Raw genomic sequence first — 24,684 nt, forward strand, 5'->3', positions numbered from 1 at the left:
GTTAATGTTTGCAAGTGGGAGGACTTTATCGTGAAAGCGTGGCTATAAAAGTCTAAGAATCCAAGAGATGCCGTTGGATCAAGTTGAGGATGTGCATTTCTTAAATAAGGGTTGTATAGGAATTTCTTTTACTTATGTATTAATCACATTATTTTATTGTATGATACCTTGGTGCCACTGGATTTTAACAAGTCTCACACTCATACAGTAAGACAAATGGTGGGGGTGTAGTAAGGAAGTTGGGGAAGCAGACAACTCCACAGGAAGAGTCTTTTGTGTCTTCGAGGACTCTGGGAGGTAGCAAGGGAGTGTGAACCTTAAGGTGTGAAACAGCTGTGTACTGCCTTTTGTTCCTGAAGAAGGTATTTAACTGAGAGCCATGCTAGGCTCAGGGAGACTCTGCTGACCGTCTGCCCCGCGGCCATGTAGGCTCTCCACAAGCTTGGTTGTCTGTTCTTTGTGTGTTTGGATTAAAGAATGTTAGCTACGGCTCACTGCTCGTCTGCAGGCTTTATTTAAGGGAAAACTTCCACAACAGGGTTTCAGTAGATTTAATGCAAGTTCAAATCTTCAATGTTTCACGTTTGAAGTTTGAAATAATCATATTTTAATACTTTTTATGATCCTGTAAGTGTCTGATATTGAGTTTAAAGAGATTCTTTGAGAAATTCTTCGAGGCCTTTAATGATCATAATGATCATGGTGTGGTACTAATAACTGACCAAAGCTCAGTTATATTGTGGTAAATAGACCAAGCTTAAAAACAACTTAGTGAAAAGCCAAATCAAATGTAACTAAGAAAATGACTGAGGTGAAATGTTTGTTTGAAGTTTTATGTTGTGGGCCAGAAACAATCTTTAATCTATTTATGGAGTCATGAGCTAACAAATAAAGAACAGCCTGAAAATAAAAGAAGCTGATTCAAACTGTGGAAAGTGTGAAATACAAGAAACAAATGTGAGTTTCATACGTTTATTTCATATTTCACCAATGCAGTAGAAATAAGAAATGGATAAAAGTTTCCCAGATAACTCCCGACCAGGACTAACTGCTAGTTAATGTCCATCTGCACACCGCCTCACTGTGGCGTTCTGAGTTGGACTTTCATGTCATAAGGTTTGGGAGTCAGAGTGACCCCATAGACTGGAGTGAAGTCTGGTTCTCCTGCGTCCTCGGGCCAGATGAAGTTAAACTTCCTCAGCAGAGTCACCATGATGAGGAAGAGCTCCATGCGAGCCAGACCCTCCCCGAGACACACCCGAGGACCTGAGACGTTGAAAAAAATACCTCAGTATCATCTACGACAGAAGATTTAATCAACTATGTCGGTATGTGAATCGTGTTTTCATGTACCTGCAGAGAAAGGCATGAAGGCCTCTGGTTTAACAAACTCTCCTTTGTCATCAAGGAAGTTTTCAGGGTTGAATTCATGAGGGAATTTCCACTGTCCCTCCTCGCTGAGCACTGAGGTCAGATTCTCGATGATCATTGTTCCCTGAGGACGAAATCAACCTCAAAACCATTAAGGATGCTCGTCACTTTATTGCCTCTACCTATTTAACCAGTTGGCCCTTACCTTGGGAATGGAATAACCCATCAGCTCTGTGTCTTTAGTGGTGCAGTGGAAGACACTGAGAGGAACAGTGTTGGCAACTCTCTGTATCTCATGAATCACAGCCTGGATGAAGAGAAGACATTTCTTTGACTTAGAGCAGAATACATGCATGCTGTCAAATTCAGCCACAAAAACAATGCATATATACTTTGAGCAATATTTTGACGAATAATCCAGTGGATCTGCAGTTCCACAGAGCAGCTGTTTTTTGACAGTCTGTGCTTTGGTTTGAGAGTCTCTGAGAAGAATCGACACAGCTACAAATAGAGTTACCGTTTCATTTTTACTCATTTATAAATTATTTCTAAACTTTACATGGTTTTGTGTCACCATCTAACAAACACGGCACTCACAACCAAACACCTTAAATGTAAGTAAAAAAAAAATACCTGCATGTAGGGCATCTTGTGTCTGTCCTCAAAACTGGCCTGATCTTTCCCTTCCAGCACTCGGTCTATCTCCTCCTGACATTGTTCTGTTAGAACAGGACAACACAAACACTTTGCAGTACACCATAACCAGCGATATAACTATGATTTTAGAAAAGTAACTTCGTAGGCATACAACATTTGATATACACTATATGGACAAGTATTTGACCACAATGCTTAATATTTGAATTCAGGTGTTTTCAGTCTCTTTGCCACAGATGTAACAAATTAAGCACGTAGCCATGCAATGTGCCTTAAGAACATCTGTGAAAGAATGAGTTGTTACACAGAGCGCAGTGAATCAGAGTGTGGTACTCCAATCAACTGAAGTCAGCCACAAAGTGACAGACCATATTAAGTTACAGTGGGTTTGCTGAATGCGGAGGCACACAGTGCATTAAACTTGCTAATGCTCTGCTGAATCAATGACAATGCAGAGCCGTCCTCCTCTGGCATTACCATTGGCATTAAAACTATACATTGGCAGCTTCGTGAGATGGGTTTCCATGGACGAGCAGCCCCTGTAGGTGTACTGTGTATGCAGTCCAGTATATTGGACCTAAACATCAACAAATCATTTGCAAAAATGGCTGTTTTACATTAAGGGCCTTAGTATACAGCACAGCAGTGTGCGTGACTTTATGGTACAAGAGAACAAGAGCTGATAACAAAAAGCCAAGTCATATGTGCAGGTTTACCTTGTATGTGTGGGTAGTTGACAAGATAAAGAAAACCAGTAAGCAGGGTGTTGGATGTAGTGTCAGTCCCAGCAAAGTAAAGATCCAAGGTGTACCTAAGGAGCTGCGTTTCTGAAAATGAAGACCCATCGTTGCCTCTCTAAGAAAAAGTTATAAATGGAAAAGAAAGTGACAGACATGGTACGAGAGACGGAACGGTCACAGCCACACGTATGTTCACCTTTCTGCATTAAAACTATGAATCTCTTTTTAAAGAGTTGTGTTAGAATGAATTCAAATTGATTAGTTTTTAATTCATTAAACTGCAACCTGTATTTATATAAATTCTAATATATGACATTGTAAACTGCTCCTTTTGCACACACCTTTTCCAGTTCATCCAAATAGCAGTCAATAAAGTCGCGTGCCTCTCCCGGGACTCTGGTCTTCTTGTGCTCCCTCACAAAATCAGCTACAAGATTTTCTAAAGCCTAAAAAATAGGGATTCTTCATTTCTTACAATTTGCTTTCAACAAATAAAGTACATAGAGTATGTCCTTGTAGTTAGTGTTTTCGTTGTATTACCTCAGCATTGTTGAAGACCTTCCTGAAAGGCAGCGGCAGGTAACGAATTAAAGGAAGAGAGTCATACAGCTGTAAATAAAGAGAAGTCTTCAGTTTTCCTTTGAGCTTCAGTTGTACCTGATAAAAGATCCTCAGTATTTCCAACCACTAAAAAGGACAACATGAAGGACTTCTCTGTTCTACGTCTCCTTATGTCCAGTGCTTCCTTCTCTTACTGTCATGGTTGCAGCTTTTTCACCTCAGAGTTTTTGAATAGCTTTAGAGTGTTTTGGATGAACTGTCAGTGTTGTTTTTGTTTTTTCAGTTTGGAGTTTGATTATTTGTTAAAGTGATTTACTGTTTCAACATTTGTTTTGAATCCTTGTTTTCTACTTAGCTTCAATTCCTACTTTGAGTTAATCTGCATTTATTTCTCTCATCGGTTCCTGCCTCTGCCACATCTTTCCCCTGAATTAGTTCATTCATGTTTCAGTAAGAGTTTATTTTCAGTTTTAATCTGATAATTACTTTACTCGTTTGTCTTGCTTAGGTTTTCAGTTTCTGTCTGATATACACTATATTGCCAAAAGTATTCGTTCATCTGGCTGCACAAGCATATGAGTGAAATCCAATTATTAACCCAAAGGGTTTAAGATCATGTTGAATCACCCTCTTCATCTATGGCAGCTTCAACTCTTTTTGGAAAGCTTTCGACACGGTTTACGGGAGCAATTTTTGGCCATTCTTGACTGATGATGGACGAGAAGGTCTGGCTTACAGTCTCCACTCTAATTCATCCAGAAAGGATTGTGTCAGGTTGAGGTCAGGACTCTGTTCAGTCCAGTCAGCTTCTTCTGCAGCAAACTCACTCATCATCCATTATAGACTTGATGGATGTGCAACAGGAATGGGCCGTCCCCAAACTGTTCCCACAAAGTTAGGAGCATGAAATTGCAAATTCAAATTAATGATTTTGCGTTTCTGGGACATTTTGTCTTTTGTTGGTGTTTTCTGCATCTTCATTTTGGATCTTAGTTCCTCTTGAAACTCTACAGACTCCACAGAGGCTGTGACACATAAAGCAGCTATCATTGTTATAGACTAAGAAAGGTGCTTTTACTCACCATAGCCCATGGTCCATTGGTTATTCTGGTATTCTCAGTAAAGCATCGGACAATAAATTGTATTAACGCATGATCATACTCATAGCGTGTGGCAAAAAGGACTTGACAGATGATATTGGAGGCCGCATTGTGGAACATAACTCGAGGACTCATGGTTTTACCTGTGCAAGAAATAATGTAACAGCACAGAATTGTGAAATAATGCACAATAACGTGACAGGAAAAAAAGCACTACCCAATTTAGCTATGGATGCCCAGATGGACCTACCAACACTCTCTTCCAGGGTACTAATGATGTGTTTTATCTCCTTATGAATCCTGTCCTCCATTGAGTTCTTCCCCAGACCAAAGTTCCGCAAAGTGGTCAAAGCAAAGCGACGATGTTCCTTCCAACTAGAGCCGTAATCAGCCATAATGACCCCTACAACAAGTTTAGTAGCACAAAGAGGAGAGAACCTAAGAATCATTCATGTGGTTATCCTACAGGACAGAGCTGAACTTTGCCTCCTCTTAAGTAAACTGGCAACATTTTGTGATCTTTTTTTCTCTTTTGGTGGAATTTTAATTTGAATGTGTGAATACAAATTCACGTCTTTTTTGTAGTCCTACCTAACATCGCATTGAATTCAATTCATTAAAACAAATTTTTTTATATAGCACCAAATCACAACAACAGTCGCCTCAAGGCGCTTTATATGAGTGAACAGTTGTTGGGATTTGGGGACATATCACATGACATATGTCTTATATTACATGTAATGTTTATTGTACCTTTCCTCTTGGTGATATCACTGACAAACAAGTCTTGGGGTCGTCCAGCAAAATCAGTAGCCTTTGTCACTATAGCTTCTTTGATTGCCTTCATCCCATTGATGATTACAGCCGGTTTGAGACCGATGTAGATGCTGTAGACATCTCCATAGGACTTCCTCAGCTGGCAGAGAAAATAACAAGTGTTTGCAATTATTTTATGACAAATTCAGATGGATATTTTCATCAAATCTTGATGTGGGTTCAATCATCCAGTTAAGGAAACCTCAAAATGTGATTCTGCTCATCTGGATGTAGCGTATCTGAGTCTTACTGGAAGCACTGAAAATACAGACAATTGTTGCTATGTGCAAATGTGCATGGAGATTTGTCTAACGCCATACTTTGTAAGGCTGTAATACAGTCCTTAAGCGTGGTATTAGTCGGCTGTTAGTGGTGGTTGTGTCAACCTAAGGCAAGCTCAGATGGACAGACCACAACGGATGTGCTCTATGCTCACTGTAAGTAGATGTTGACGGTTTTTTTCAGTAGGTGTCATAAGTAGCTAGTACTTGTGTGTATGTGTTAGTCCCCATAGGGAAATTACTCCTCTGCATTTGACCCATTCACCCAGTGAAGCAGTGGGCAGCCACCAATGCAGCGCCCGGGGAGCAGTGTGTAGGGATGGTACCTTGCTCAGGGTAGCTGTTCAGTGGAGTCGAACCCCCGACCTTACGATCATGGGGCAACCACTCTACCTACTGAGCGATCCCTGCCACTTGGAACTTTTTGCAAAAAATAAAATGCTACCCATAACTTGTTCAACTTATGGTTCACCTAAGCAAGCTCTTACATCATCTGACATTAATGACAAAATAATAAAGTACCTAGCTAAAAAAAAAAAAGCTCAGTGGAGGAACTGATATCTAACTACAGTAGAAGCGACGGTAACGTTCTTGAAACTCACAGTATAACCTTAAAGCTACATACATTTGCAGATCTGCTATGGCAAAAGTTATTAAATTGAAAAGCTGGGTGATTTATGACTGATGACTTACTTGTATTTTCAGTGCTTCCAACAATGTTTTTCTGCTATTAATCTCTATGCACACTTAAATGATTATTTACACATTTAAAAAATCACTGAACATTCTGAATACCCGTCTGCAGATCCCTGCACAGACTCACAAACCTTTGTACAGATTAACAGATTTAATTACACATCTCCAAATCTGATTTGATTTCAAAACAATCCAAATAACAAAATGTATGACTTGGAATATGGGATGGATACACCAAAGTGTGTAGCTAGTGCACTCTATGCAGACATTGTGTTATGCAATCACATAAAGGAACGCAGGATTGGTTACCTGTGTCATTATATTGCAAGATTTTCAGTGCTTTAAAAAGTATATTAATTTTTACAACCATTGTTTTACATTTGTAGTTTTTAACCTATAGAAATGATGGAATCTGTTAATGTTAGGAAAAGCATAATGATGATCATATGTCTTTGTAACTTAACAGACCCATTTAAATACTAATAACAGTCGTTACATCTGTGCCATAAAATAGCCTATTTAAAGAAAATAGCTTTCATTGCAAGTGTTTTCTTACTCTCTCAAAGTCCTTTGAGGGGTTCTCCAGTCTCAGCTGTAAAATGTTTCCCAGTAGGGGCAGAATTGGGGGTCCTGGTGGAAAGTTCTTTGGTCTTCGGGACTTGAGTTGAAGGATGATAAAGAAAATGCAAAGCCATAGCAGCAAAACTGAAATCAACATGGCAGAATCAATTGGACTGCAAAAAGAGGAGTAGCTGGATAACCTGTCAGAAAAGGTTAGCTCAGCTCTGCCTTTGCTAATGTTGACTTTTCGCCCTGTTCCAACTTCATGTCAAGAGACAAACCACTAGCAGACAACTCAGCGTCAGGCGAAGTTACTTGTCAGACAATAAGTAACAAGAATTCGTAGAAATGGAGGGCCAAAGGTAAATGCCAGAGCTCTTTGAAAGAAACTTGACTCCACTGTTATCTTCTTCTGTTATCTCCACTGGACTAACACGTTCAAAGTTTTTCTTAATTATGAAAGCTAACTATAGATGCAGTGCAACTGCCACCACTGACACCAACAGTGCACATACTCTTTTAGTTGTAACTTTTAGAGCTCTGCACGGTGAAGCTCCCCAGTATATCTCTGACCTGTTGAAACCTCATGCTTCATCCCGAGCACTTAGGTCTTCAGGTCAGAGGTTACTGGTGGTCCCACGTACCAGGTTTAAAACACGTGGGGATCGGGCTTTTCAGGCACCGAGGCTGTGGGACTCTCTGCCGTTGTCTTTACGCTGTCTAGACTCTACTGACTCCTTTAAAAAGCAGCTGAAGACATTTTTATACAAACGGGCTTTAAATTAATTTTAACTTGTATGTCTGATCTTATTGTGAAGCACTTTGTGATTTTTATCTGTGAAATGTGCTATATAAATAAATTTTACTTACTTACTTACTCTCCAGACACTTTATTAGGTACACCTCAATGTTACCAAATTTAACCCATTTTTGCCCTCAGACATAGACTCAACAAAGTGCCTGCAACACTTCTTACAGATTCTGGTCCGTACTGACAGGAAAGCATCATGCAGTAGCTGCAGATTTGTTGGCTCCACATCACGTTCAAAAAACTGGTTTGAGAATATCTGAGTTTTGTGATATGGCGCTATCATGCTGCTGAAAGCAAGTCAAGGTGTTTACTTTTTGTTCTGTGTGAAAGGTAAGTGAGGAGAAAAGTCATTCTGACTCAACCACCTCCAGATAAATGCAGATTAATCAGTGTTATGACCAAAATCTCATATCCTGATATAAGACATTTATCCTCCCGACAACAATATATTTCACAAAAGTTGTACACTTTCTGTGAATCTCGGGCAACTTGACTTGCGTGTTCAGCTGGGTGTCGTGTACCTGGAGTCGAGTGTTTTGACCGATGCATGAAACTATACATTTTTAGACATAAGTTTTAACGGCCGCCATCTTCAATGTATTTACTACACGGTGTGCTGCTGGGAAGAGCCTGTTCTAATGTTTGAGTCTAAGGATTATTTTGAGCACCTGACGGCTCTTTTTTGCTTCTCATCCATAAACTCTCTCCACACTCTTTCACATGACTCTTGCATAGGTGGTAGAAGAGGTTTGCCGTGTTTGAGTCTGAGGTGGGGGCCGGTTTCCTGCATAACTTGCATCGTACAGTTCTCTGGTCTATGTCACACTTTTCATAACCAAACCATGTCCATGCTACAGAGGTAGCCACTCATTTAGGAATAAGGTCCTTGATTTGTTTGGACTGGTACCTCTGTTTGGAGCTACCTGGTTCTCCCTCATCTTTACTGGTCATACTGGTATTCTTTGTGCCTGCATCCACGTGGTGACTCTAAGTGCCATTTATACTTACTTTATGTTTTTATTTGAGGTCATTTGTTTGATGCATATTCTGAAATTTGATGTTTGAGAATAATGTTTGTTGTCATCATTCCAGTTTATTTTGAAAAACCTCAACAGGATCTTCAGCTTTATTGTGAAAGGTTTATGTGGAAAATACACAAGCGGACAGCGGAGTCACACGATGGGTTTACCATTGTTGTTGCTAATGACAACGCATTAAAACAGTCGCTTGTCCATCTGTAGTGTGGTTATTTTAAATATAAGAAAAAAAGACAACTTTAAGAAATTAATATAGCCTCTACAGTGACCATCACCATAAAAAGTTTATTTTACAACACCACGAAACAAACGATAGCGTAATATGAAACGATAGACGTTTTCATATCGTCATCCGATATATACTGTTATATCGAACAGCCCTAATCAGTGTCACGTATTGATTAACAAGAAGTTGGAATACCAAAGGTAAGTAAGCGAGCACTTATCTTTGGAGGCCAAAGGTAAGTGCTGGAGTTGAAAGAGAAAAAAACTGAACTCCACTGTTATTGATTAATTGATTGATCATACTTTATTCATCCCGAGGGAAATTGGGTTAAGGCTGCCAGCCGTCCCAGCGCCGTCTTACCCTTCCGACCATACATACATTACACAAACATCACATGGGGAAGACAGGTCAGAGAGGTATAACATGGAAAAAGCACAACATGAGGAAAGATAAGGAGAAAAAAATAACTCCCCCCAGACTGAGCTCCAACAGGGAGATCAGTTTGAGAACAGAAAAAAACACCTCTGCACATGAAAAAACTCTTAATACACCAAAGAAACACATGACAAGCAACAGGGGCGGGTAAAGGGTGAGAGACAGCCGATTTAGACAGTACATCAGTAAGCTGTTTGTCTTGCTTTGTTCACAGGAATAAGTCTGAACCAGCGGGCCTGCTGCACGCAGACCCAACAAAGCTAATCAAAAAGAAATGTTACTGCCCTTCAAAATAAGTTTCGCACCAGAACAGCATTCAGGAACATTACAGTCTTCTTATCTGTCGCAGGTGTTGCAACTTGAGTTTAATTATGGTTCTTTCACACTCTTAAGCTCCCAAAATTAGGATTTGTCTTCTAGTAAAATAGTTTTTGCATTTTTTCCAGGTAAAATAAAGCCTAGTTTTTTAGAAGGTACACTGCTTTTCTCTTGCCTAAGTAGCTCTGTCCATCATCATCAGCTTTATATAAACACATTCCTGTACATTTCTATATAATAGAATAAAATATGAGCTTACTGTTTGTGATTAGAGATTTTATTAATACTTGTTTCATACTGCAATTTACGGTTCAGGAATTACAATATTTCAGGAAATTACCAGGTGTATGACCTCATCTAAGTTAAGGACTATTTTGCTTATAAAGCATTTATTAACTGAAATATATAAGTTATCTTCACAACAGAATAATGACAGAGACGACCCACAAAGAACAGAACATACAAATATTTATTGCCACATGCAAACATTACCCATCTGAGGTTTGCAGGTGGGACCGAAGTCTGAGTTTGTAAGAGAAAGATACACTGGAGCCACAAAGTAGCTTAACTCATATATGCTAAAGCTTTTGCATTTAAAATACAATATAAATCAGGTGAGCACAAATCAGCAGTGAATATTTCACAGAGCTCCACAAACAAGTGTTAGCACTATAAGCAAAGTGTGCATTATATTAATCCCGTAATCCCAGAAAAGCATCTCTGGGATGTTTAAGAGTTTGGAATTTCTTTAGTTCATTCCTGATGTTCAGCGTTCCTCAGACAAGTCAGCGTCCAGTCAGGATCAGTTCCACAGTGCTACTGAATTGAATTAAATAGTGCTTTCACACAGGTGAACTCAGCTTAAATGAACGATGTAGTGGATGGTTTCAGTCTCCTTCAAAGCAAACTCAGAGCGGTGGGAGTCGTCACACAAAGACAGAGAGAGAAGCAAGAAACACTCGTCGGGAAGCTTAAAATCCCCAGTCTGTAAAACCGTTGTGTTACTGCATTTAATCAATAAACACCAATATTTAGTGACCATAATGAAATAAAATCAGAATTCTCTGAATACCATTACAACAGTATTTCCATAATTAATATTAATCTTATTATTATATGGAGAGTTATTATTCAGAATTCATTTATCATCTTATTATTACTACTAGGACTTGGGGATGTTCCAGGAAGCATGTTCATCAAACGTGATGAAAACAGGGTTTAAAAGCTCTGACTGGCAACTTTGAGTTTTAGGTCACAGGACAGAACTGCTGTCCAGTAACCATCACAGTGGCAGACATCCAGAGGGTCTCCAGTATGAAGACTTGCTTCTTCATGCCCCAACATGATTCTTGCCTACTGGCTGAAGAAGCTGACTGCACTCCCCGAGCATCTGGCAGCACAAATGAACCAGCTGCTAATCAATGAGAGACAGCCGGAATGGCTAACCGAAGGCCGGACAGTCCTGATCCCCAAGGACCCCCAGAAGGGACCGGTCCCATCCAACTACCGGCCAATAACCTGCATCAGTATCACATGGATGCTCCTGCCAGCGTCTAAGATGAACAGGCACATGGGTCAATACATGAGCGGCGCGCAGAAAGGATTCAGCAGAGGGGTGAAGCACCAGCTCCTGGTAGACATGGCTGTCGCTCGATGCTGTAAGACCCCGCTCCCCAACCTGTGCACCACCTGGATAGACTGCAAGTCAGCCTGTGACTCAGTGCCCCACATACAGACTTTTTTGTTCAGTGTGACTGTTTATGATGAGACAAATGAACATGTAAATGCAAGAAAACTGACTGGTTCTTTTTGTTGTTGTTTTTTGCCTGTCCCGTTTGGTTCTTTTGCCATCAGAATTATTGTCTAAAGGCGAAGAAAGATGCCCAACGGATTTACTTTACCAAATTGACCATCCCAGCCTTGCCGTAATGGTCTATTTGATTCACCTTTTATTGTTTAGTTTATTTATTTTTTATTTTCACTTGCTAGATACGGGACAGACTTGAATGAGGAAAAGAAAAGGGAGAAAGGAAGAGGGGGGGAAAACAGCGGAGAAGAGGGACGGGGATAAAGGGCAAAAAAACAAAAACCAACTAAATAAGGAGACAAAAAAAATACATATATCAATCACCTGGATCACCTGTTGAGAAAGAAAACAGAAAACAAGCAGAAGAAAACGAGAGCAATACAATAAACAACATCACGATGATCTATGGGAATATAACAGTAAACACTAAATATTAAACATTATTGTGCAGCACGTAATATCGACAGCGCACAGTGTGCTTTGAGGTAGGAGCCAAAAAGGGTGTAGTTTGTGTGTGTGAGCACCCGTGTGTACACCTGTGAGCATGGACGCGCTTGTTTTTAAAAGGTTCCTTCATGTAATGACTCCAAACCTCCCTCCACCCGCTCATTGTAGTGTTGATGCATGTGTGTTCTAAGGTGCATTTAAAACCCAGGAGGGCATGGAGCTACCTGCCAGAGAGCAGCAGGTAAGCACATAGCCCCTCCTGATAGCCCTCAGTGTCTACGTGTATTTAAAATTGAGAGGTGGGCAACGACGCCAGGGGTGAGGTGTACACCCTGATGGTCTTTTGGAGTCCGTGTAGCGTGCCCACCCCCAAGATCCTATATGTATGTGTTATGAGAGTGTGAGTAATGTGAATGTCTAAGTTGTGAGATAAAATTAAGGCACAGGCAGCCAGAAGGGGACAGAGGGGGGGGGATGCCTTCCCTGCACCCTGGTGACACACCTTTACCCCAAGGCACTGCATGTGTGGGTGATTGTGATTGGGTTTGGGGCGATTGGGGCGACCGTGGCTCAGGGGGTTGGGATGCGCATCTGTAACCGGAAGGTCGCCGGTTCGATCCCTGGGCTCTCTGTCCTGGTCGTTGTGTCCTTGGGCAAGACACTTTACCCTACCGCCTACTGGTGTTGGCCAGAGGGGCCGATGGCGCGATATGGCAGCCTCGCTTCTGTCAGTCTGCCCCAGGCCAGCTGTGGCTACAACCGTAGCTTGCCTCCACCAGTGTGTGTGAATGTGAGAGTGAATGAATAGTGGCATTGTAAAGCGCTTTGGGTGCTTTGAAAAGCGCTATATAAAAATCCAATCCATTGTGGTGAAGCGGGAAGAGGCAGGAGGCAGCTGGAGATGGTAGGCACCCTAGTAGGCACCCCCATACTCCGCAACCCGCCAGGGAAAGGGGGCCCAGGCCCATCCGGACCGGGGCCCAGAACAGCAGCGTCGCCCGGCCCCACAGAGCCCGGGACAAGAAAACTGACTGTTGACAGTGGTCAGACGCCTGTAGTAGTGCAAGAGACTTTTGTAAGGTGGTTGCTTGATGTTTTAACGTTGTTTGGCTGGTAGCTGCCTTTAGTCCATGTTTAGAGCTGTGAGCTAAGAAAAAAAGGACTGTGTGAAAATAAATATTTAGACTGCAGGAACTGTTAGAAACATAAAGGTGAGTTTCATGTGTTTATTTCTTGTTTCAATAATACAACAGAAGACAAAAACTGGAATGCTCTATAATCTTTCACTTAATAGTATCCCAGATGCGTTCCCACCAGGATTTCCATGGTTAAGTGTTAGTTTGTGACCTCACTGTGGCGTTCTGAGTTGGACTTTCATGCGGTAAGGTTTGGGAGTCAGAGTGACCCCATAGACTGGAGTGAAGTCTGGTTCTCCTGCGTCCTCGGGCCAGATGAACTTAAACTTCCTCAGCAGAGTCACCATGATGAGGAAGAGCTCCATGCGAGCCAGACCCTCCCCGAGACACACCCGAGGACCTGAGACGTTGAAAAAAATACCTCAGTATCATCTACGACAGAAGATTTAATCAACTATGTCGGTATGTGAATCGTGTTTTCATGTACCTGCAGAGAAAGGCATGAAGGCCTCTGGTTTAACAAACTCTCCTTTGTCATCAAGGAAGTTTTCAGGGTTGAATTCATGAGGGAATTTCCACTGTCCCTCCTCGCTGAGCACTGAGGTCAGATTCTCGATGATCATTGTTCCCTGAGGACGAAATCAACCTCAAAACCATTAAGGATGCTCGTCACTTTATTGCCTCTACCTATTTAACCAGTTGGCCCTTACCTTGGGAATGGAATAACCCATCAGCTCTGTGTCTTTAGTGGTGCAGTGGAAGACACTGAGAGGAACAGTGTTGGCAACTCTCTGTATCTCATGAATCACAGCCTGGATGAAGAGAAGACATTTCTCATGCTTTGGCTTGGAGCAGAATGTATGTGTGCACCCAGAACCAGGTGGCCACTTTAAAAATAAGTTCAATAGTGAATAAAACTTTGCTGTACGGCACCTGCACGTAGGGCATATTGTGTCTGTCCTCAAAACTGACCCGGTCTTTCCCTTCCAACACTCGGTCTATCTCCCGCTGACACCGTTCTGCCAGAGCAGGGCAACACATTACCGTCTACACACTGCAGTCACCACAAGCAATGATACACAACAACATTATACCAAATATATTCAGTGAATCAGCAGTATGTTGAGTTAAACCAATTGGCTGAAAATAGTTGCTTTCCATTGATTGTCATAGTCTACAGCATATAAGTGGCATGTGTCACACAAAGGTAAATGCAACCAATTTTAAATGGACAAATATCAGTTGAACTGAAAGAAAAGAAGAAAATATGCAGGTTTACCTTGTACATGCGGATAGTTCACAAGGTAAAGAAATCCAGTAAGCAGGGTGTTGGATGTAGTGTCAGTGCCAGCAAAGTGAAGGTCTAAAGCGTACAGACAGATCCGGTCTTCTGAAAATGAAGACCCATCATCGCCTCTCTGAATCAGAGGAATGATTTCAAGATTTATGCAAATAAGGAAATTCAACTTTGTTGTTACAGGGTGAAAAGGTCACAGCCATATGTGTAGTCTCCTTAATGTAAAATCTATTTTTTCTAGTTATTTTAAATGTAATCAATTGCTATATTATAATATCTGGGATAGTAAACTCCTCATTTCACACACACCTTCTCCAGTTCATCCAGATAGCAGTCAACAAAGTCCCGTGGCTCTCCGGGAACTCGGGTCTTCTTGTGCTCTTTTATAAACTCATTTACAAGATTTTCAACTGTCTAAAACACAAGTAACTATGACTGTATTAGCATTGACTTTTTCTTATTATTGATGAAATACACAGATTATTTCAATGTAATTAAAGGGATTTTAAATGTTACCTCTACATTCTTGAAGGCTTTCATGAAGGGCAGTGGTAGGTAACGAATTAAAGGAAAAGAGTCATACAGCTGCAAAGAAGGATAATCGTTTATTTTCCTTTATGCTTCAGTTGTAACAGAAGATGGTTACAGGACGCTGTATTTCCAATAATTAAGTCATTTCTTTTATTTTATCAGACCTGAATGCTGTTTTACTCACCACAGCCCACGGGCCATTGGCTATCTTGGAATTCTCAGTGAAGCACCTAACAATCACTTTGATTAGCGCGTTGTCATACTCGTAGCGTCTAGCGAACAGGACCTGGCAGATGATGTTGGACGCTGCATTGTGAAACATAACTTGAGGACTCATGGTTTTACCTGTGGGAGGCGTAATGTAAGTTATAAAAACCAAAGGAATACACAAGAACAACAGAAACAACAGCACAATGAACAATTCTATGTTAAATGACATACCAATGCTCTTTTCCAGGGTACTGACGGTGTATTTAATCTCTTCATGAATCCTGTCCTCCATCGAGTTCTTCCCCAGACCAAAGTTCCTCAAAGTCATCAGAGCAAAGCGACGATGTTCCCTCCAACTAGAGCCATAATCTGCCAGAATAACCCCTACAACAAGTTCACCAAAACAAAAGGGGAACAACAAACTTAAGAATCATCTATTTGAACATTTGATCATCATTGCTGTTATGTTCTAGAACTCTAAATTGTGTTAATGTAGAGAAAATTCACTGAAAATCGCTGGGTGACAGATATAAACTGCATGCAGACCTTTTTAGTACCATTACACTTTACAGAGTCATGCTGATGGTACACATGCAGAATCTAGTTTGGGATTGTCATGTTAACAGTGCCAAACTACATAATTGGACATTGTCAGCAAAGTTCAAGAATTTAGTATTAGTAGTATTTATTTCATCTTTTATTTGACCAAGAAGTTACACTCTTGAGATTAAAAAGGTCTTTGATGAGAGTGACATGCTCCGAGACAGAGAGCATGTTTTAATGATGGAAGAAACCAGGGAACCAGGATTAAAATGTCTTGGTGCATGCTCAATCATCCATGTAAGTAAGACTGAAGAAGACGTTTCTCCCATTGAAAACGCTATGTCTAGATGAACAGAATCAACCTTCTGGGAGAGAGAACCAGGAGAAAAGCCACTCAGACACAGGGAGACCACCAGACAACCACTGAGCCGCCATGGTGCCTCTAGTGTTTGACTAGAAAAGTGAAGCAACCTGGCTTTCAGGAGGCTGGTGGAGCCTGAACTGTCTGGTCTGGGGTCTTTGACCCTATTTTTATGTGTTTGTTTTGTGCAGTCAATGCATCTGTTTATGTTAATTCAGCTGTGCCAGGGGCCCTACTCCGATTGGTGTGTGGATATACAGCTCCGACGTGACTGGTTCCAGCCCATTAAAAGGAGGCTTGAGTGCTGCGGCGGGAGAGGTTCTCGCGTTTCTCCTCACGACCCAGCAGTGTACCCCTGCAGTGCTGTTTTGACAGTTGTGGAAGTGGAGTGGGTAGGGGTGAGCTGCCATTTCTTTTGACCACCAGTTTTCTCCTGTTTTGAATTAGTTAAGGAGGTCAGACCCTGTCTTTACTTTTGACTTTTGGTAAGGTCAGGGGTGCGGGATTTGTTTAGATTTTAGCTTTGTTTATTATTTTGGCCTTGGCTCACCCTGAAGTGTTGACACTCCCGTTTTGTTGTCACATTATAAAGAACAGATTCGTTTCCTGCTGCTGCTTGGGTGTTTGGGGGAGCGCGAGTGCCTCACTCGTGTTATTGCCTGGCCCTAGATGGGTCGTGACAGTGTTTTCTCTTTGTTTAGTTGCTTTCAAAAGACCCTTATGAAGAAAACATCGAGGGAACAATTTACCCTGCCCGGGATAGGGTTACCGGGTATTAAATTTCAGTTCTTTTGGATTCTTTAGGGCCAAGAAAGACACGGCTCAAAGTGGTCTTTTACTTTAAAAAATGATCTTTATTTTACATTTCCGGATATGGAGACCTTAAGACAAAACACACAACTCCAGGTCTGAAGCACAAACGGAAGCCTAGTTATTTATATACTTGCTCTCACGTCACACCACACTTTAAGTTTCGATCAAACAGCCTAGTTGGTTTCACTTTCTAGCTGCAAAAGCATGCAGTTTCCTGTCAGCACTTTTTGCCACAGAGTGTACTCAGAGTTAGGCCTTTCTTATATAAAGCAATATAATCAGCATATAAACATTTAGGATGATAAATTTAAACCTAAACACGGGGCCCTGCCTTGGAGCCAGGTCCGGGGAGGGTGCCCGAGGGCGAGCGTCTGGTGGCCGGGCCTTAGTCCATGGGGCCCGGCCGGGCACAGCCCGAAAAGAGGACATGGGCCCATCCTCCCGCAGGCCCACCACCCGCAGGAGGCGCCATAGGGGTCAGGTGCATTATGTGCCGGGCGGCGGCCAGGAGCGGAGACCCTGGCGGACTGATCCCCGGCTGCCAAGACTGGCAATTGGGACATGGAATGTCACCTCTCTGGTGGGGAAGGAGCCTGAGTTAGTGCGTGAGGTTGAGAGGTACCGGCTAGATATAGTCAGGCTCACCTCTACGCATGGCTTGGGCTCTGGAACCAACCTGCTGGAGAGGGGCTGGACTCTCAGTCTGGAGTTGCCCCTGGTGAGAGGCAGCGGGCTGGGGTGGGTATTCTAATATCCCCTCAGCTTGCTGCCGGTACGTTGGGGTTTTTCCCGGTGGATGAGAGGGTTTGTTCCCTGCGCCTTAGGGTCGGGGAACGGGTCCTGACTATCATCTGCGCTTATGCACCGAGAGGCAGTTCAGAGTACCCAGCCTTCTTAGAGTCCCTGGGGGGGGGGGTGCTGGAAGGTAGAAGGAAGTCTGTTGTACTGCTGGGAGACTTCAATGCTCACGTGGGTAATGACAGCGAGACCTGGAGGGGCATGATTGGGAGGAACGGCCTCCCTGATCTGAACCCGAGCGGTGTTTTGTTATTGGACTTCTGTGCAAATCACAATTTGGCCATAACGAACACCTTGTTCAAACATAAGAGTGTCCATAAGTGCACGTGGCACCAGGACGCTCTAGGCCGCAGGTCGATGATCGATTTTGTAATCGTATCACCAGACCTGCGACCATATGTTCTGGACACTCGGGTAAAGAGAGGGGCTGAGCTGTCAACTGATCACCATTTTCGTCCTGGTCACGGAACACTGGACCAGCTCTTTATCCTCTCAAGGATACTTGAGGGTGCATGGGAGTTTGCCCGACCAGTCTACATGTGTTTTGTGGACTTGGAGAAGGCATTCGACCGTGTCCCTCGGGGTGTCCTGTGGGAGGTGCTGCGGAAGTATGGGGTGTCTGGCCCATTGCTACGGGCCATTCGATCCCTATACAACCGTTGCAAGAGCTTGGTTTGCATTGCCGGCAATAAGTCGGACTTGTTCCCGGTGGGTGATGGGCTCCGCCAGGGCTGCCCTTTGTCACCGATTCTGTTCATAATTTTTATGGACAGGATTTCTAGGAGCAGCCAAGTGGCGGAGGGCTTTCACTTCGGTGGCCTCAGAATCTCATCTCTGCTTTTCACGAATGATGTGGTTCTGTTGGCTTCATCGGGTGAGGGCCTCCAGCTCACCTTGGAATGGTTCGCAGCCGAGTGTGAAGCAGCGGGAATGAGGATCAGCACCTCCAAATCTGAGGCCATGGTTCTCAGCCGGAAAAGGGTGGAGTGCCCACTCCGGGTCGGGGATGAGTTCCCGCCCCAAGTGGAGGAGTTTAAGTATCTCGGGTTCATGAGTGATGGAAGAAGGGAGCCGGAGATCGACAGACGGATTGGTGCAGCGGCTGCAGTGATGCGGACGCTGCACTGGTCCGTCGTGGTGAAGAGGGAGCTGAGTGTAAAAGCGAAGCTCTCAATTTACCGGTCGATCTACGTCCCTACCCTCACCTATGGCCACGAGCTGTGGGTAGTGACCAAAAGAACGAGATCGCGGATACAAGCGGCGGAAATGAACTTCCTCTGAAGGGTGGCTGGCCTCTCCCTTACAGATAGGGTGAGAAGTTCGGCCATCCGGGAGGGGCTCAGAGTAGAGCCGCTGCTCCTTCGCATCGAAAGGAGCCAGCTGAGGTGGTTCGGGCATCTGACAAGGATGCCTCCTGGGGGCCTCCTGGGGTTGGTGTTCTGGGCATGTCCCACCGGGAGGAGGCCCCGGGGCAGACCCAGGACACGCTGGAGAGATTATATCTCTCGGCTGGCCTGGGAACGCCTACGTGTTCCCCCTGGAGGAGGTGGCTGGGGAGAGGGAGGTCTGGGCTTCTCTGCTTAGGCTGCTGCCCCGCGACCCGGCCCCAGATAAAGCGGAAGAAGATGGATGGATGGATGGATAGTTGCTTTGTCTCATTTCCAGCATTAATAAAGATGTGATCTAAGTGTGTCTGCTGAGTCCTGCACACTGGGTTCACTCTCTGCCACACGTCCTGTTTCACATGAACACTGAACAAAAAACTGGTTTTCTTAAAGAGAAACAAACTCTGGTGTAGCCACGGTTTAACTCTCACTGTTTTGCCTCTTTCAGATGCTTTTTTTATCAGTGTATCATATTTCCAACATGCTTACGCTCTGTGATTTTTGCACACTATGTTGAGATGCCTTTTACAAAGACATACACAAAGTGCTCTTATTTCCTTTTCATTTGTTTCACATGTCAAATACTACTGTGACATGTTACTGACACACAGTGTATAAAACACTCTTATCTGAGTGTTACCTCAAAGTCATTTCCTGAGATAATAATGCAAGAAGAACAAAGGTGAAATATGCATATACTGCATACCATATGATAAAAATATAAAGACAAAAATGTGTCCTATACAATATAATACCTGCTTTACCTTTATTCTTGGTGGCATCATTAACAAACAAGTCTTGAGGTCGTCCAGCAAAATCACTAGCCTTGGTCACCATGGCCTCCTTTATGGCCTTCACCCCATTGATGATTACTGCTGGTTTAGAGCCAATAAAGATACTGTAGACGTCTCCATAAGACTTCCTCAGCTGGGAGGGAAGGCGATAACAAGCACAGGATAAGTCATATGTTTAAAGTGGGCTAAACATATTTGCACAGCTGAGCACATGATATAGAAACATTGCATTTAAATATTACAAAACATACAGAGAGGATAAAATGCATTTAGGGACAAACCTCCTGTGTAGAGCTTTGTGTGGTTCCTAATATAGCAGCCTGCTGTAACATGATTTAAGACCGTGCATAATGGCACCTTTGTGTGATATGGTTATTGTCAACCAATCAGATGCAAATGTATCCATGTCCAACCAGAAGAGAATCACCCCTAGACAGTTTGCTTGCTGGCACGTGTCCTAACCCACCAAAACCTTTTGTCTCCTTTATAACTGCTGAACTATGAAACTAATGAGTGTGTTGTACTAACACACACCCATACATTGTAGAATAACTATCTTATCTGATGCAATACTTTGGTAAAATATTGGTACTCTGCTGTTGTTTATAAAAAAACTGTTTTTAAAATAGCTTGGAGGACAAAAAATAACAACTTCCTTTCATTCAAATTATAAACATATTTAATAAATATCTACATAAAGATGTTAGAAAACTCCTGTTGTGTAAGAGGTGCAGTACTGCTGGGACGCGTGCCAAGTTCATGTTTTGCAATCACACAGAGCAAACGGGTGCACTGTTGTTGCTGCCAGGTAATTTATGCCCTTACAGCTCAAGATGTTTTTGGTTGTCATTATGTTTCATTCAGTTTGTAACAGCAACGGTTTCATTCATTTCAGGAAAAGCAGAAAAATCTCCTGATGTGTTAGTGTAACGGGTTTATTAAAAAATAATTTATATTTCACCAAAGATCCATCCTGCAGTGTTATCTTGCTTTGTCAGTATTGGTTATGTATATGTGTTTATTTATATATGTTTATTTTCTGTATTTATATTTTGGGAGCTTTTATTTTGTTTATGTGACCTTTGACTTCCCACGAAGTCACTTCCTGTAGCTGCGCGCTATTTTCCTCAGTCGTGTAGAGGCTAGTGATGGGATTTCCGGCTCTTTTTAGAGAACCGGCTCTTTCGGTTCGGCTCACTAAAAAGAGCCGGCTCTTTTGGCTCCGAACCGGCTCTTCAGGTTGTTTTGTTGCTTTAATTAATTTATTATTAACAATAATATAAAATTATGCACAAAAGGAATTACTAATGTAAAAAAAAAGTGGTTTTATTTATATATGTTTATATATAAATATATGCGGTGGCCCCTAGAGACAAAACACGTACAAACTCCGAAAAGCATGTACAAACTCCAAAACACATTTCTAGCATGAACTGAACTTCCAAAACAGAGCTACCTAGATCACTTAAATTACACAGTTGAAAGCATGGAAGCATATGTGTATTGTTTGTGTATTTATACACAAGCATTCATATATGGTCAAATAATAAAAAAATAAATAAATGTTCATTTACCTGTTATTACCACACACCAAATCTGGTCGTTGGTACTTGCTGGCTTGTGTAGCCACACTAGGTAACAAAAGTTCAACACTGCCCCCTAGCATCCTGGAGCACTTCTGTTGTCTTTTGTACGCGTTTTGGAGTTTGTACGTGCTTCGGAGTTTGTATGTGTTTTTTAGGTGTTTTGGAGTTTTTACGTGTTTTGGAGTTTGTACGTGTTTTTATGTGTTTTGGAGTTTTTACGTGTTTTGGAGTTTTTACGTGTTTTGGAGTTTTTACGTGTTTTTACATGTTTTGGAGTTTGTACGCGTTTTGGAGTTTGTACGTGCTTCGAAGTTTGTACGTGTTTTTTACGTGTTTTGGAGTTTTTACGTGTTTTGGAGTTTGTACGTGTTTTTACGTGTTTTGGAGTTTTTACGTGTTTTGGAGTTTTTACGTGTTTTGGAGTTTTTACGTGTTTTTACGTGTTTTGGAGTTTGTACGCGTTTTGGAGTTTGTACGTGCTTCGGAGTTTGTACGTGTTTTTTACGTGTTTTGGAGTTTTTACGTGTTTTGGAGTTTGTACGTGTTTTGGAGTTTTTATGTGTTTTTACGTATTTTGGAGTTTTTACGTGATTTGAAGTTTGTACGTGCTTTGTCTGTAGGGGCCACCGTAAATATACTTTTATTTGTTCACTCCACATAAAATGTAATAAATAAATCATATAATACAAAAATCAACTATTCACATTTCAACTTTTAACTATTTAAATTTTCAGCTTTTTCCTTTTACAAATTTAAAGTGAAACAACACAAAACACTGCAAACCACAACACAATTAAATATAAATTATAATATGAAAACAAAAAGAAGATGCACATTCTCTGTCATATGGACCTGCATGAATAAACTTTCTGAATCCTTTATCATCCACAACTGAAAATAGTTGTGGATGATTACTATACCTTTCTAATGTGATGTTGTTGTCCCTGGCTCTCTTTCTCTCTCTCATCATGCAGAAGTCCAGTAAAGTGAAGTCGCTGTACTGTTTTGTTTTTATTTTAAACAGTTCTGGGAGAATAAATCCACCCAGCTGGCAAAGTGAGAGCTGACTCCTCTGGTCATTCGCACAACACAACGCAGAGAACTAACGGCAATCAGAGTTTAAGGCCAGACCGGCTACATTAGCATCCAGACATTTAGACATATTTAAATGCTAATAGTAGTAATTTCACCAGTGCCATAAAAATATGCACCTTAAACAAAATCCTCTTTATTGCAAGATTTTTTCTTACCCTTTCGAAGTCCTTTAAAGGGTTCTCCAGGCTCAGCTGCAAAGTGTTGCCTAGCAGGGGCAGGATAGGGGGTCCCGGTGGAAAGTTCTTGGGTCTCCGAGATTTGAGCTGAAGAACAATGAAGCAAACACAGAGCCACAGCAGCACAACAGAAAGGAACATGGTCAAACTGGACTGTACTGAAAGCTGGCTGACTTGCCATTAGTAGTAGCAGTAGCCCTGCCTCTTGTAAGTGTTTACTTTGTCCTCTGAGTCAAAGTTCAGAGAGGCTGTTAAAGAGGGAGGCCATTGGAGTTTTGCAGGTTTTCAGTGAGAGCCACTGTTAAACCAAACCATGTGTTTTTGTGTCAGACTTGAGTATTTTCTTTTTAAACTCTGCCCATGTTAAAACACAAAAGCCAGTGAATTCTCTCAATGCATCGCAGCTGAGGTGAATACTGATAGAGGGGGGAGAGCCCGTGTATCTTCCTGTTTCCATGGTAATGTGCTCATTTAAATGATTTTTAGGTTTGTTTAATTGTAAATCAAACAAGATTTGAAGCAAAGTGTTTGAAGCAACGTGCAGAAAAGGCCCCAAATGGAGGACTCACAAGGCAGCAGCAAGGAGCAAAAAACCAAACAGCAAAGAGTGGAATCGAAGCTCTTTAACAAAGGTGCACTAAGGGAGGATAACACTGACAACGAGCACTATTAAACTGAGGCTTTAAATACACAAGATAAGTGAAGACACTGGGAATTAGACAAAGCTGAAACTACAGCAATGATACACAAATAAAACAAATACAAAACACAATAGAAACATTACTGAACTACATTAAAACGAACTCAATCAATGCCACAGACTAGAAATAAAACAAAACTGTGAACACTGAAACATCCCAGCAGTCCTGTAATCTTCTCTAAGGTGTTATGTATCAGGACATAATTAAAATAATCTGCGCCTTAACAGGTAATAAACAAATTGGTAAAATTAGACTCATCATACATTACACACGTCATTATTTAAAAATAACAAAGTCAAAATGCAGAAGAAGCCTGAGAAGCTAATTTCACCCTTATTGTATCTGTCATACACATCTGTACGAGGGTTAGGGTAAGTGGTCATAATCACATGCACCTCATAACTGATCATCAGCGAGTGTTACCATGTTACCATGGTTTCGGCCGGACTGTGAATGGACAGCAGACGGCAGAAAGAAGAGGCCAAAGATGAGCACAGAAGCAGGTGGATGGAGGAATAACGATGGGTGGGGTCAAGTACAAACGGGATTTTTTTTTATAGGCAGAGATCAGAGAAAAAAAAACAAGAGTGAAATAAAACTTTAACTGTAACACTGAAACAGGATGAGGAATTCAAAGTGATCAAAAATTGTGATCAGCAAAAGTGATCAAGTCTGATGAAAACTCTACATCATGAGTGTGATGTTTTTACCTGACCATCCAAAAATGAATTGCAAGATAACATTTTGACCAGTAAATTGAAAAAAAAATGTCAAAACTCATATATGCAATTTGATATTTAATTTCTTTTTTTATTTGTCACATTTAACTGAGCTTAATAAACAGTCCAGCTTCAAAAGTTTGAAGTTTCAAATCTTTGCCTGGAAATTGTTAAACCGGCCAGCAGGTGGCAGTGATCACTATCCAATAAGGTTTGGACTGAAGATGCATGAGGAATGACAACACACAGGTGGAAGGTCAGCAATGCAGACTGGCAAAAATCAGATCAGGGAAAGACAGTGTTGCAGTCTTAGCAGAGGGCAGTGACACTGTTGATTTAACCCCCAAAAGTTGATTCTGTTCATCTGGATGTACCTTCTTTGGATGAGTGACGAAACGTTTCTCCCACTAAAAAAAAGGTGCGTCTAGATTAACAAGATCAACTTTTCAAGATTTCAAGTCATGATGCGCTTCAATCAAAGATGATCGAGCATGCATCATGACACTATTGGTTCAGGTTCATACGTGAGTTCAAACATTTCTGGCCTCTTAGATTTCTAAATCTAAGGCTACGTTCACACTGCAGGCGAAAGCGCATCAAATCCGATTTTTTTGACCCTATGTGACCCATATCCGATCATGGTGTGACAGTGTGAACGGCGCAAATCCGATATTT

General features: G+C 41.8%; 2 protein-coding genes across 4 annotated transcripts; both read right to left on the reverse strand.

Annotated features, from left to right (window-relative positions):
• Nucleotides 1–1,078: 1,078 nt before the first annotated feature.
• On the reverse strand, nucleotides 1,079–6,940 carry LOC146382229 (cytochrome P450 2J2-like). Of its 2 annotated transcripts, none has more exons than XM_084932708.1 (11): nucleotides 6,779–6,940; nucleotides 5,183–5,345; nucleotides 4,680–4,832; nucleotides 4,412–4,572; nucleotides 3,309–3,377; nucleotides 3,110–3,214; nucleotides 2,745–2,883; nucleotides 2,005–2,090; nucleotides 1,577–1,678; nucleotides 1,354–1,495; nucleotides 1,079–1,266 (listed from the first exon to the last, which is right to left on the reverse strand). In XM_084932708.1, exons 1-11 carry the CDS (start codon nucleotides 6,938–6,940, stop codon nucleotides 1,079–1,081), a joined length of 1,470 nt encoding a protein of 489 aa, XP_084788834.1. The 2 variants fall into 2 exon arrangements, with proteins under 2 accessions (XP_084788834.1, XP_084788833.1); XM_084932707.1 differs by having other exon boundaries at nucleotides 4,680–4,837; nucleotides 5,179–5,345.
• A 5,968-nt stretch (nucleotides 6,941–12,908) lies between these two features.
• On the reverse strand, nucleotides 12,909–22,916 carry LOC146382230 (cytochrome P450 2J6-like). Of its 2 annotated transcripts, XM_084932709.1 has the most exons (11): nucleotides 22,569–22,915; nucleotides 19,703–19,865; nucleotides 15,270–15,422; nucleotides 15,013–15,173; nucleotides 14,814–14,882; nucleotides 14,607–14,711; nucleotides 14,280–14,418; nucleotides 13,934–14,019; nucleotides 13,711–13,812; nucleotides 13,488–13,629; nucleotides 12,911–13,400 (listed from the first exon to the last, which is right to left on the reverse strand). In XM_084932709.1, the coding sequence occupies exons 1-11, from the start codon at nucleotides 22,728–22,730 to the stop codon at nucleotides 13,213–13,215; spliced, it is 1,470 nt and encodes a 489-aa protein (XP_084788835.1). In that variant the 5' UTR covers nucleotides 22,731–22,915; the 3' UTR covers nucleotides 12,911–13,212. The 2 variants fall into 2 exon arrangements, with proteins under 2 accessions (XP_084788836.1, XP_084788835.1); XM_084932710.1 differs by lacking the exon at nucleotides 14,607–14,711 and having other exon boundaries at nucleotides 12,909–13,400; nucleotides 22,569–22,916.
• Nucleotides 22,917–24,684: the final 1,768 nt, after the last annotated feature.

Source organism: Perissodus microlepis, chromosome 7 (genome assembly GCF_051167445.1).
Source record: "Perissodus microlepis isolate ML-2025 ecotype Zambia chromosome 7, ASM5116744v1, whole genome shotgun sequence".
Lineage (NCBI taxonomy): Eukaryota > Metazoa > Chordata > Actinopteri > Cichliformes > Cichlidae > Perissodus > Perissodus microlepis.